Source organism: Sorex fumeus, unplaced genomic scaffold, assembly GCF_029834395.1.
Source record: "Sorex fumeus unplaced genomic scaffold, SorFum_2.1 ptg000045l, whole genome shotgun sequence".
In the NCBI taxonomy this organism is placed as follows: Eukaryota; Metazoa; Chordata; class Mammalia; order Eulipotyphla; family Soricidae; genus Sorex; species Sorex fumeus.
The window spans coordinates 21,270,238-21,282,624 of NW_026606102.1; the positions used below are offsets into that span (position 1 = coordinate 21,270,238).

The following is a 12,387-nucleotide window of genomic DNA, read 5'->3' on the forward strand; positions in this document are numbered from 1 at the left end:
TCTTTCCCACTCAGTATTCATTTATCTATAGTCCTTACTGAGGCCAGGCTGGGTTTTAACATTGTATGTTTACGGAGTACAAGTTTACCTCCTCAAATGTTTCCATCAAAAAGAATGTGACATTTAAAAAAGAAAAAAGGAGGAGGAGGCAGAGCAACAGTACAGTGGGGAGGGCGCGTGCAGTGCACATGGCTGACCCCTTCAAGCCTTGGCACCCCATATGGGCCCCTGAGCCCTGCCAGGGTCTGGAGTTAGCCCTGAGCACTGCCAAATGTGGTCCCAGAACAAAACCAAAAAATTTTTTTATCCTCACATAATAAATGATAACATGTGCAGAGGAACAACGCTTGAGATATTAGTCTACTATATTATTATTTCATAACAAAATGACTTTTAAAGAATTGAGAAATTAGGGTCAAATTTTTCCTAAAAGTGACTTTAAAAATAATCATTATGCATTATTTTCAGTGACAGAGTGATTCGGGGGAGAACAAAGCTGCCTGGAATATTAAACATTCAGCATTTTCTGGATCTATAATTCAATTTCAGGCATTTACATACCTATATTGACATTAATCTTTGATAAAAAAATGAGAATAAAAAATCCTTGGAAGTCTTACCTTTTTTTGCCCTAGAAAGCAATTTTAAGACAAGCTTCACATTCCTCAGTAATGAAAACTCACCCGAATGATTTTCTATCCTCCAAAAGAGACAATAAATTTACATATAATTATAAAGCATTCCTATAAAACCTTGACCTAGAGATATCCAAACGTTGTCATTTCAGAGAAAAAACATATACTCCTCTCAATTCTACCTAAAATAAGAGATTATTATTCCATCATTGCAGAGGTAGGGGAGCGATCCTGCGTCTTTTATGGCCAACAAGTCGCTACTTTCCGGTAAACCAAAGAAACTATATTTTGAATCATTCCCGCTTCATTCTGAAGCAACAGCAAATTCCTATCAGGAACACAGCGAATCTGAAAAATAACTGGCATTCTTTGAAGAGAGAACACAACAGGCCGTGCTTAAAAAGGAAGGGAAATGGAGCACCTTGTCAAAAGGTTTCCCAATCGCATTTTCTAGGGATAAATCTTCCACTTCGAGCGACGGGTTATGGCACTTGAGCTCCTTGAGACACGCGTTCAGGATGTCCAGCAGGGCAGTCTGGATGGCCAGCATGGCCGGCGTCATAGAAACGTGGATTTCTACCACCTCAGGTTTGTGCTGTTCCAAGAATGAGTTCACAGCCACATGGAACCTAAAGCGACAAACAGTCTTCAAGCGGTCTTATTTTCTTGAGCTTGAAGGGCTATGACGCTTGAGTCTGATCCTTTTTATTCTTTTTGGGTCACACCCAGGATGCACAGTGGTTACTCCTGGCAGTGCTCGGGGGACCCTATGGGATGCTGGGAATCGAACCCGGGTCAGCGGTGTGCAAGGCAAACGCCCTACCTGCTGTGCTATCGCTCCAGCCCCTGGGTCTGATCCTCTTTCATATTTATTTGTGGTAAATGCATTTAGGAAAGGGGTGCAGGGGAAGGGAGGAGAGTGACATGACATTGTTCTCAGGAACGCTTTTTAACCTCAATAAATGGAAGTATTCAAATAAGGCGGAGGTCAGAAAATGAAGGGCTGGGCCAAACCCAAGTTTCTGTCCCTTGCAAAGCTGCACGCGCTGCTCATGGGCTGTCTGTGGCTGCCTGCAATCATAGCGACCATCCGAATTTGTCCGGGGGATGTTTGCTGTTCAGCCTTCTATAGGAAGAGCATTTCAATCCCAGAAAGTAAAACCAGCAAAGGAGACAGACCATAACCACCGCTCACAGGTGGAATGACATGTTAGCATGGGCTGTAAACGGTTTCACAACCAAAACCTTCTGTTTTTCCTCAAAATTTACGTAAGTTTTTCAAAACCATTGTGCCTCGTTCCCTGATGGGTAAAATTTCCGAAACAGGAGTGGGTGTCTTGGCTAGAAATCTGGACTCTGCCGCAATCTCAAGTTCCTGACACACCATTCCGTGTCCTGGGGTGTGTGTATATGTGTGTGTGTGTTGAGAGGGGTGGGGAGGCTCATAAAATGCACAAGAATGAAGGGGCTGCTGGGAGGGCTGCAGTCAGCAACCAGAAGAAAAACAATTGCCAAGTCGCTCTTTTTAAAAAAAAAAAACGGTCACATGTGTGGTGACCGTTTTTTCTTCGTTCAATCCAGATTGACCGGCCTAGGAACCTAACTACCCAGTGTTAAATTCAATCAAACTGGTCATTAAAGCGGGAAGTCGGGGTCCCGGAGAGATAGTACAAAAGGTAAGAAGCTTGCCTTGCATGTGGCCAACCCAGATTTTTTTTGGGGGGGGGTTGGGGGATTGCGCCTGCAGGAAACTTAGCCCTCCCCACCACAGCCTCTGTCTTCCTCAAAACTGCTCCCTGTTCTCAAGGGGCCCGAGACTGGGGCAGAGGACAGCAGAGCGCCTTCAGTGGGGCTTTTAGGGTTCTCCTCCAAGTCGGTCTCAATTGCTGCAGACTCAGTTTCCTCTCCAGCTCACCTCTCAGGTCTCAGGCACTGCCAGGAGTGATCCCAAAGCAGAGAGCCAAAAGTCAGCCCTGGGTGCGGCCTGCTGTGCACCCCCCACCCAAAACCCACAAAAAGCGGGCAACCAAAGGCCAGCAGGCTGTCTCCCAGAAATGCCGCTCACCTGGGCCACAGGTAGAGCTTCCGGACAAAGAGGTTTCTCATCACCCTTTCCACGTGGCAGAAGCCAGTGTCAAAGGCCACTGCGTTGTCTGTGAAGGCTTTGATGAAACCACGTTTGTTCTTCTGGCGAAAGAGGCGCAGGATGAAGGCTTCCTGACAGGACTCGATGATCCTGTGAGCTCGGTACACCAAGATGCCTGGGGGTGGGGTGGGGGGGGGTCAGGATTCGAGCCACAATGCAGACGGGACCTTCACGGTCACACGGTCACTTGCACCCACCCATTCACCCACTTTCCCTGGTGACTCTCACTGCTCTGGGGGTGAGCTTTGTGCTTGGCTGCAGAGAGCTGGCCACAGAGGGGACACAGACCACATGAGGCCTGTGCGGGTCTAGCAGGTACGCTCTGGACACGGAGAAGTGAATCAGAGAGAGGAAAGGGCCATGGGCAGTGTGACTCAGGGTGGTCCCAACCAGGGCAGTTGTGGGCAAAGAGGAGAATGGAGGGACCCTCTGGGTCAAGAGTTTCAGGCAAGATTGGGACCCGGCCCATAGTACATTGGGGTGGGCATCTGTCTTGCATGCAGCCAATCCGGGTTCAATCCCCCGCACCCAATATGGTCCATAGCATTGCCAGGAGTGATCCCTGAGCAACAGAGCCAGGAGGAAGCCCCAAGCACCATCAGGTTTGCCCCCCCAAAAAACAACAGCAAAAAGAGTTCCAGGAGGGAGAGTATGGGGGTTAAGGTGCCTGCCTTATGCTCAGTCAAATCTGGTGGGATCCCGGGGGCACTGCCGGAAGTGATCCCCGAGCACAGATCGCCCCTGAGTACTAGTGGGATGCACCAGCCCCTCCCCCCCCCTTAAACAGCAGAGAGAATGAGAAGGGCAGAGGGTGGGCAGAGATGGGCACAGCGGAGGGGGTGGAGGAAGAATTTCTGCCAAGGTTCCTAGTTTTCCTTCCCTGTGTGAATGGAAATAGAGCCTGGGTGACACAAAACACCCAAGCTCTACGCGTGGGTTCAAATCCCATCCTCGTCGTCCGGGTTACCCCACTTGGTGGGGTGGTGAGATTTAACTCTAGTTAACAAAAAAGCGTCAAAACTATTCCTTTTTTGGTGGTGGGGGGTGGGGTGGGGGTGGGGGCACAGGAAGACACTTTTGAATCGCAATGATATTCAAAACAAAGAAAACAACATATTCCCATAATTATTAAATGGACCTGATGATTATTCTAGGGCTATTCTCAATTTTAGACCTAAATCATCTATGTTCTTACGACAGGTACACTTGCACAACTTTGCACCACATTATCATTCCAAGGACCTAGAAAACAAAGCTAATAGTTTTAGCTTGTCCCTTTCAAATAGTCCAAATACGCCCCAGTTTGATACCCAGCATGTTCGCTCTTGACTTTTTTATGTAATTCCTCGGTATGCTTTTGTTTGTTTCACGTGTGCATTTATTGTCAATTACAGCTCTTTCTTGTTTTTCTTGCTTTCTTTTTTTTTTTTTTTTTTTTTTGCCTTTTGGGTCACACCCATAGATGCACAGGGGATACTCCTGGTTCTGCACTCAGGAATTACTCCTGGCCATGCTCGGGGGACCATATGGGATGCTGGCAAACGCCCTACCCACTGTGCTATCGCTCCAGCCGCTCTTTCTTGTTTCTTAGCAAACTCAAATTACATAGGCTTTCAAATCTGTTATATGAGTTATTATATGTAATATTTCATTACTGGAGAGAACAAGCTAAAACTCCTCATTCTATCCATTCGATAGGATGAAATTCTTCCTCTGACTGGGTCAAATTCCCATACATATTATTAGTAACAATACTAAATCCACACACCCTTTTGTAAAACAAACAATTACACACACACACACACACATGCGTGCGTGCGCAGAGAACACTATTCCATATTGACTATTTTGCTGCTTAAACTGTGCATTGAGGGGATGGAGCTCTAAGTGTACTCTAGCTAAGCAAATGACTTTTCAAATATGGTAAAGTTCAGAGCATTCCTTTGGAATCTGTATACAAGGATTGTTCAACAACTCCAATGCCCATCCATGACTAATTTCTCTGCGATACAGGCCAGAACTCTCTGGAAAAAAGTGCCCTGGGATGCACTTGCCGGCCTGGCTGCAAAATACCCTGTCAAATTACAAAATATCAGAAACAGATTGACGAAGAAAAGGTGAACCACTACTTAGGGAAAAGTGCCGGAGGGCTGCAAGATGGTGCAAGGGATGCGGCGCTGTGCCTTGCAAGACGATGACCTTGGTTTGGCCCCCAGCACTGCATGGCCGCCTGTCCTGCCAGAAGTGATCCTTGAGCACAGAGCCAGGAATAGCCCGAGCACTGCTGGTATGTCACCCCCCCACCAAGAAAATGCAGTGGCTAGCATTGTTCTGGAACCCAGGAGAGTTGACAGTTAACCCTCACCCCCGAGACACACACACACACACACACACACACACACACACACACACACACACTGGTGTTTGCACTTTTTGGATTTTAATTGTATTTATTCTACCAAATACATACTATTACGAGACTTAGAAGGTGAAGCAACTCAAACATGGTCAGTCAGTAAGTAAATGGGAGATGAGAATTCCAAGGGAGGCAAATGGGAGAACCAGGCCAAGCAGCTCCCTCTAACGTGAGTGAAGGCAGGGGGGCGGGGGGTATGCATGGGAAGTCTGGGTTCCGGGGGGCAATGCCAGTCCCAGAGCCCACTTTCTCTCCCAGGCTCGGGCATTTGCTCCATGCCTGATGGGAGGGCTTCTCAGCACCTGAGGGTACGGGATCAAGAGGTCAGTGAGGGCACTTGAAATCCAACCCCGGGACAGGCAGCCATGTTAGGCTGAAAGCACCAGCCAGAGTCCGACTCAGAGTGGGCCTGAGCACCAGGAGGGGAGAACCTGAACACCCCTCCACCCCCCTGCACCACTGCTATGTCTCACGAGTTAAAAATTTAAGAAAAACAGAAAAACCTCTTAGGAGTTTCTGCTATTTTTTTGGGGGGGAGGGGCACACCCAGCGGTCCTCAGGACTGAGTCCCATCCCTGCACTCAGGGATCACTCCTGGCGGAGACCAGGGGACTCTATGAGGTGCTGGGAATCGCACTCGGGTTGGCTGCTGGCGAGGCCTTAAGCCCTGCACTGTCTCTCCAGCCCCTCGTGAGTATCCAAAGAAGCCCGCTTGGGGGGAAGGACCTGATGATGGCATCTTAAAAGCACCCGCCAAATGTGGGCCATCTCCGACTCTGCCGGGGTCACTCTGGACCGTGTCCTGGAGTCCCAGCAGCCAAGAGCAGCTGAGTCTGTCGCCTAGGAACTTCACCTTTGTGGGGCTCCCTCACCCTCGGAGTGACCTGGCCTGTTTTCAGGGGATGGGGGGAAATTGAGTCAGGCAGTGAGCCGGAAGCCAGCGCAGGGGCATCCTGGGGGTGTCTCTGGGAAGGGGCCCCATGTGGAGAGCTGATGGTGCTGTGTCAGCCCACCCAGCGCCTGAATAAGGGCTATCACAGGCTCAGGCAGACCTGGGCACCACACAGTGGGCACCAGTCAGGGGAAGCCTGGAGCCTGGGGAGACCACTCAAGGTGTGGGCACCGGGCACTTACAGACTCCTGAGGCCCCTGACATCTCCTGGGCGTGGGGGTAGGGGTGCTGAAGGACTCAGGCTGGCTTTCCTCTGCGCTGTGCTCAGTCCAGCAGCAGGGTCGCTGGTGGCCAGGACGGTGAAACCCAGTAGACTTGGGCGTTTCCACCTGGGGACTGGCAAGCCCCCATGGCGTATTCAATATGCCAAAAACAGTAACAAGTCTCTCAATGGAGACGTTACTGGTGCCCGCTCGAGCAAATCGATGAACAACGGGAGGACCGTGCTACGGTGCCACCTCCCAGGATCCAAGAAGGGCAGCAGGGGAGCAGATGTTTCCAGCACTGCCGGGTGGCACTGAGCAGTTACCAGCATGCATGGGGCCGCCCTGACCCCTAGCAGTGCTGTCAGGAACTGCTTGTTTGTACATGAACTCCGCCCTACAGACTGCTGGCTGCAGACATCCTCTCTGGCCCCAGCCCCTCCAACCCCAAAAGGTAAAAGACAAGGGTAAATACGAGAATAGAGAGGGACAAAGCGAGCCCAGCTGTAATTTGCAGCACCAGAATGGTTGCTGAGAAATGTCTCCTCCTGCACCTTGCGCGAAGGCCCGAGTAGCCCAATCTTCTCGTGGTGACTAGGTTTGAAAGACACAATAAAAGAAGGGTGCAGAAACAAAGAGACCAAAATGAAACTGAAAAAGAGGAGAGAGGAGAGGGAGGAGAGAGAGAGAGAGAGAGAGAGAGCAAGAAAGAGCAAGACAGACAAGCAAGAGATAGAGCGGGAACAAGGGAGAGAGAAGAGAGCAAGTGCAAGCACCTGACCCTGGCTGCATCCTTGGCACCCCAAAGAGCCCGAGCACGGCTGAGTGTGGCCCCCAAAGCAGGGTGCCGAGTGGGGGCGTGGCGGCAGTGAGTCCTGTTACAGAAGAGATGTAACATGTGGACCTACTGTGAGTGTTTAGATAAATGCAGGAAAGGTAAAGGGTAAGAAAGGACTTTCCTAGGGCCTGCAGAAAAATCCAGGTATGCGGAACCCGTGACTGAGACCTCCAAGCTCACTCGGAGTGGGAATTGGGCCTCCTCCCCACCGGCTCCCCAGTTTTCCAGTAGCTTCGCAGTCATACCTACAAACTGCCCCGGCACCATATAATCTCAACAACGGCCAACATGAGAGCAACATAAGGCCTTACCCATGAGTGAATCTGCTCTATAATCATATTCTAAATTTCAGAATTCCTGGAGCAACCTCTCATAATCGAGCCCACTGATGTACCAAAAGTAGCACACCTTTGTCTGGGTTTAACATACATGCTTGGAATCCCTAAGACAAGAGCTTAAATAGCCCCAGGATGAAATACAACAATCTCCACACACTTTCCTCTTGTGGTGGTGGGAAGGTGCACAGTGGTGGCATTGGCATTTGAATATTAAATGTAATGAGTTATTGTGAACAACTTTATAAAACAAACAAACAAAAAAACAAAAAAAAGACTCTCTAGAAAAAAAACAACACACCAAGGTTTGAAAAACAGGCCACTGAGAAGTATAGCACTGAGAGCAGCATCTGGTCACTCAAGGCCCAGGCCACTGCTGCCACCAAGTGACCACTGTGATCAGGAAGGCAGAACGGAGCCTCCCTGGGCTCCCCGAGAACCTTCCAGAGAAATCTCCAGGGTCTCCAAGGCTTGGGACAGTGTGGCAGACAGAGAGGAGGGTCCAACTGGGAATCTCACCACATCTAACCTCTGGAAGCTTATTAGGGACGCTGATACCTTGTTCCTCCAACAGGGCTGCTGGGTTTGGCCTAGGTTTAGAGCAACTTCATGGAGGAGGGAGGCAGAGACATAAACAGACTAGTAGAAGCAGGATTCTGTTTTGCTTCGGTTTCTGGGGTTACATGCGGCTGTACTCGGGGGTGACTCCTGGCTCTGTGCTCAGGGATCACTCCTGGAGGGCTTTGGGGCTTCGAGCCCAGGTCATCCTCAATGCGAGGCTTGTGCTGGGGGTCTCCAGCCTGGAAGTGAGATTCTGGCTGAGGCAGCTGGGGAGCAGCATGGGGTGACACCAGGGTGCAGGCAGAGGCCCGAAACGGATGCTGGGGGGTGTCAGAAAAGGCTTCGAGAAAAGGTTTCCGAAAGGCCAGATTATGACGAAAAACCACTGCTAGTGATTCTAGTGAAAAGCAAGCCACCGTACGGAGCAGTCACTTTGAGCCTTGTTTGAATCTGAAACTGTTAGGGAGGGGGTTGGTGAAAACTCCACAGGGGAGAACAGAATTTCAGGAAACATACCCAGACAGACACACTGTAAGCCTCACTGAGTTCTGAAAGCCCGCAGAAGGGACTGAGCAGGTCGGGAAAGCCAGCCTTCGAGAAGCTTACTCAGGCCCTGCAAGGGCAGGGAGCAACCAAAGTGGGTCACATAAGGTCACGTGTCTTTAAGGCTGTGGTCACGCCACATCCCCTGAGTTTGTATCAGGACAGGAGTGCAGTGATGAAACTGCCAGGGTCAGAGAGAGGCCTGTGGCACCAGAAAGCCCAAGCTGAGGCTCCCCCAAAGCACATTTTTATTTGTGTGACTTTGGGGCCGCCCTCAGCAGTGCTCAGGGCTTACTCCTGGTCCAGGGCTTGCTCCAGGCTGGACTTAGGGGCCCATCTGGGTTGTGAATAAAGCGAGTGCCTTAAACCCCTGCCTATGGCTTGGACCCCCAAACACGCACATTTATATACCCAGAGGAGGATGTTGTTATTCCTCACCAGTAATTAAATCGGAAGGTATCCTGTCCGTCAAGAAATCAACCACGAGGATCCGGCTGGTGGCAAAGATCACCCCGCCCTGCGTGTACACCTCGTAGCGACTGTTACTAGCAATTTCATTGGTCACACGGCGGGGGAGGTGGTTGACGCCATCCAGCTTCAGCTGGTTGATAAAATGCTCCTAAAGCAAAGCAAACTCGATTAGCAGTCACTTTAAGCCCAGGCAATTTTATTACCGCTGTTATTATCATTTTAAAATCATAACAATCTTTTATTGAATTACCGCGAGATAGAGCATTACAAAGCTGTCCATGATTGGGTTTTAGTCATACACTGTTCCACACCTGTTCCTCTACCAGTGTGTATTTCCCAGCACCAGCGTCCCCAGTTTCCCTCCCACCACCAAACACCTCCCCCACCTCCCAAGCCTGCCTGCCGCTATGGTAGGGACTGGGACCTCTCTCTTTCGCTCTCTCTCCACTCCCTTTGAAGCCTAGGCAATTTTTTTCTTAAATTTTAATGTAGGAGTATTGCTATTTATTCAGCCATTGATTAGGCGGATTGAATTTTGAATTGGGCATGCATGAACTCCACCTTACTTCTTTTTTCTTTTTTATAAATTTATTTATTGAATCACCGTGAGAGCAGTTACAAAGCTTTTGGGTTTATGTCTCCGTAATACAATGATGAAACACCTGTCCCTTCACCAGTACCCATTTCCCACACCCAAAGCCCCAGTATACCACCCTCCCCCCATCCCACACCCTTCCTCTACCTGTGGGACAGATGATTTCCACATTACTCTCTCTACTTTGATTACAGTCAATATTTCAACACCAGACCCACCATTATTATTTGGGATTTTACCCCAACACTCAGATCTGCCCGGCAACTTTTAATAGCTGGTCTTTGAACTTAAATAACGTGCCATATTTCTCAGATAGTGAACTTAAAAAAATATTTCTATTTTATTTTATTTTGGGTTACACTGGAGATGTTCAGGGCTTACTCCTGGCTCTGCAGTCAGAATTACTCCTGGAAGGCACGGAGATCATAGAGGATTCTGGGGATCAAGTCTGGTTCGGCTGCATGTAATGACAGTTCATCAGAGATAGTAAACTTAATGAAGAAGTCCCACTTAATAATTTCTACTTTATATTGATCAACACACTCATCAGGCTACACTTCACGGCACTGCTAGTTGGTTTAGATGTTTACAAGGAGGTATCACTACCCTCACATTATCATGAATATCTGTATGTTCATTGGCTTGTTCTGGGCTGTGCTCAGGGCTTACTCCTGGCCCCCTGCCCAGGGCTGACTCCTGACAGTGCTTGAGGGACCCAATATGGAGCCAGGGATGGAACCCGAGTCAGCAAACCTCTTAACCCCTGTACTATCTCTCTGGTATGTTTTAACAGTCACATAAAAAGTTTTAAATGCCAAGTCTGAATCATACTGTAAACCTGGAAAACAATTCCTGCCAAAGCCAGGTTTGCAGGGCATCTAGGACGTGAGCAGACTGACACCGGGCTGTTTCCATGCAGCGCGGACCCCGAGTCTCGCCCGGTTCACCCCAACAGGGACTTCATGCCAGGGGCCCCTAGACCCTGTGCACCCTCATTTTAATGCTATTTTACTGGGGGTTGGGTCCCTTCGACAATAGCTGACTTAGGGTGTCTGACCTAGGAGTTCCGGGTCACACTTCTCAGCTGACATTCCAGCAGCGCTGACCACTCTCAGTAAGGGGGGCTCCCCTCCCTAACCCGGGCCGCCCTAACATCTTCAACTTTTGCTCCTCCTCCCAGAGGAGGATGCCCTCCGCTTGGGGGACCCCCTCCTCTCAGCGGGGTTCCCCCTTCACATCATCCTATTAACCTCCATTCCCCCCTTTTTCCCTTTTAGGGGTTTCCCCCCACATCATCTGCGAGTCCCCATTAACCCCAGATTCGGGGTCCTCTCCTGGCTCAACAGGACGTCTCCCCATTGCTCCGGGGGTCCCCCCAGCCCTTCCTTCTCCAAAGAATTCCCCTTGTCCTCTCTGAAGCCCGCCCGCCCTCCCGCGGGGGTCCCCTCCCACCCTTTTGGTGTCCTCCCGGGCCCCTGGGCCCCCGCTTTTGCCCTTGGGACCCCGTTCAAATCCCCCGTCGCCCCGTGGGTGGTTCCTGCGTGGTTCCTCCGAGGCCTCGCTCGGCTCCAGGAACTGCACCCACGCGGGGTCCCCCGTGCCCGCCCCGCTCTCCGCACCTCCTCGGCCGGCTGCGTGTTGAGCACCAGCACCAGGCACGCCGGGTGGCTGTGCAGCCGGAGGAAGTGGTAGAGAAGCCGGTCCGCGCCGAGCCCGCGGGCGCACACCACCAGCCCGTCGGCCTCCAGCAGCTCCAGCACCAGCTGCCGCTCGTACTCCAGCAGCGGGGCCATGGCCAGGCGGGAAGCCGGCCGTCCCGGCTCCATGGGAGCGCTTCCGGGGCCGCGGCCGAGCGCGGCCGAAGAGAGCCGAGCCCGAGCCGAGCTCCGCCCGAAAGAAGCCGGAGACAACCGAGCGGGGGCCGAGCTCCGCCCGAAGGAAGCCGGAGACAACCGAGCGGGGGCCGAGCTCCGCCCGAAGGAAGCCGGAGACAACCGAGGGGGGGTGAACGGGCGCTGAGGGAGCGGTGCCGAAGAGAGCCGAGCCCGTGTTGACCGGCACCCGAAGAGAGCCGAGACCGAGTCGAACGTTATCGAAAGAAGCCGAAGAGAGCCGAGCCCGTGTCAAACGTCGTCCGAAGGAAGCCTAAGCGAGGCGAAGCCGTGTCGAACGTCACCCGAGGAGAGCCGAGCCCATGTCGAACGTCACCCGAAAGAAACCGAAGAGAGCCGAGCCCGAGAAAGCGAGCGTTGACCGAACGTTGCCGAAGAGGAGCCGAGTCCAAGCCGAGCAGCGCCCCAAGCCGGTCGCAGGGAGCCGATTCCGGGGACGCGCGTGTCGGCCGGAGTTGGAGCGATCCGAACCCGGGCCGACGGAGACCCGGGCAGGTGCAGTCCCGCGGGTATCCCCGCCAGCGCAGCGTCCACCGCTGAACCTGGGTCCCCTCCGCTCTGGACAGTCGAGCAAGGCGCTTAGAGGGGAGACCGACTTAACAGGCGAAAAAAAGTGCCTTGGCCAGTGAGTCTGGAATTACCAGCACCGGGTTCCCACAGTGAGCCCCCTCCACCAATTTATTATTTATTGGTTTGGGGGGGTCACATACTCCCAAATCCACCCTGAGCGGGTCCATCATCTGCAGTGCTGGGAGTTGAACCCGGCCTTCTTCCGGCACATCACCTCTCCAGCCTGCCCA

General features: G+C 51.6%; 1 protein-coding gene across 1 annotated transcript in view; it reads right to left on the reverse strand.

The window, feature by feature from the left end:
* ERCC4 (ERCC excision repair 4, endonuclease catalytic subunit) overlaps positions 1 to 11,604 on the reverse strand; it is a 32,242-nt gene extending 20,638 nt beyond the window's left edge. Inside the window, exons 1-4 of the mRNA XM_056122293.1 lie at positions 11,315 to 11,604; positions 9,068 to 9,248; positions 2,701 to 2,896; positions 1,057 to 1,264 (exon numbers count right to left, since the gene is read on the reverse strand). Of these exons, the coding sequence (XP_055978268.1) occupies positions 1,057 to 1,264; positions 2,701 to 2,896; positions 9,068 to 9,248; positions 11,315 to 11,521 (792 nt within the window). The 5' untranslated portion in view covers positions 11,522 to 11,604. The remainder of the gene's footprint in view (positions 1 to 1,056; positions 1,265 to 2,700; positions 2,897 to 9,067; positions 9,249 to 11,314) is intronic.
* Positions 11,605 to 12,387: the final 783 nt, after the last annotated feature.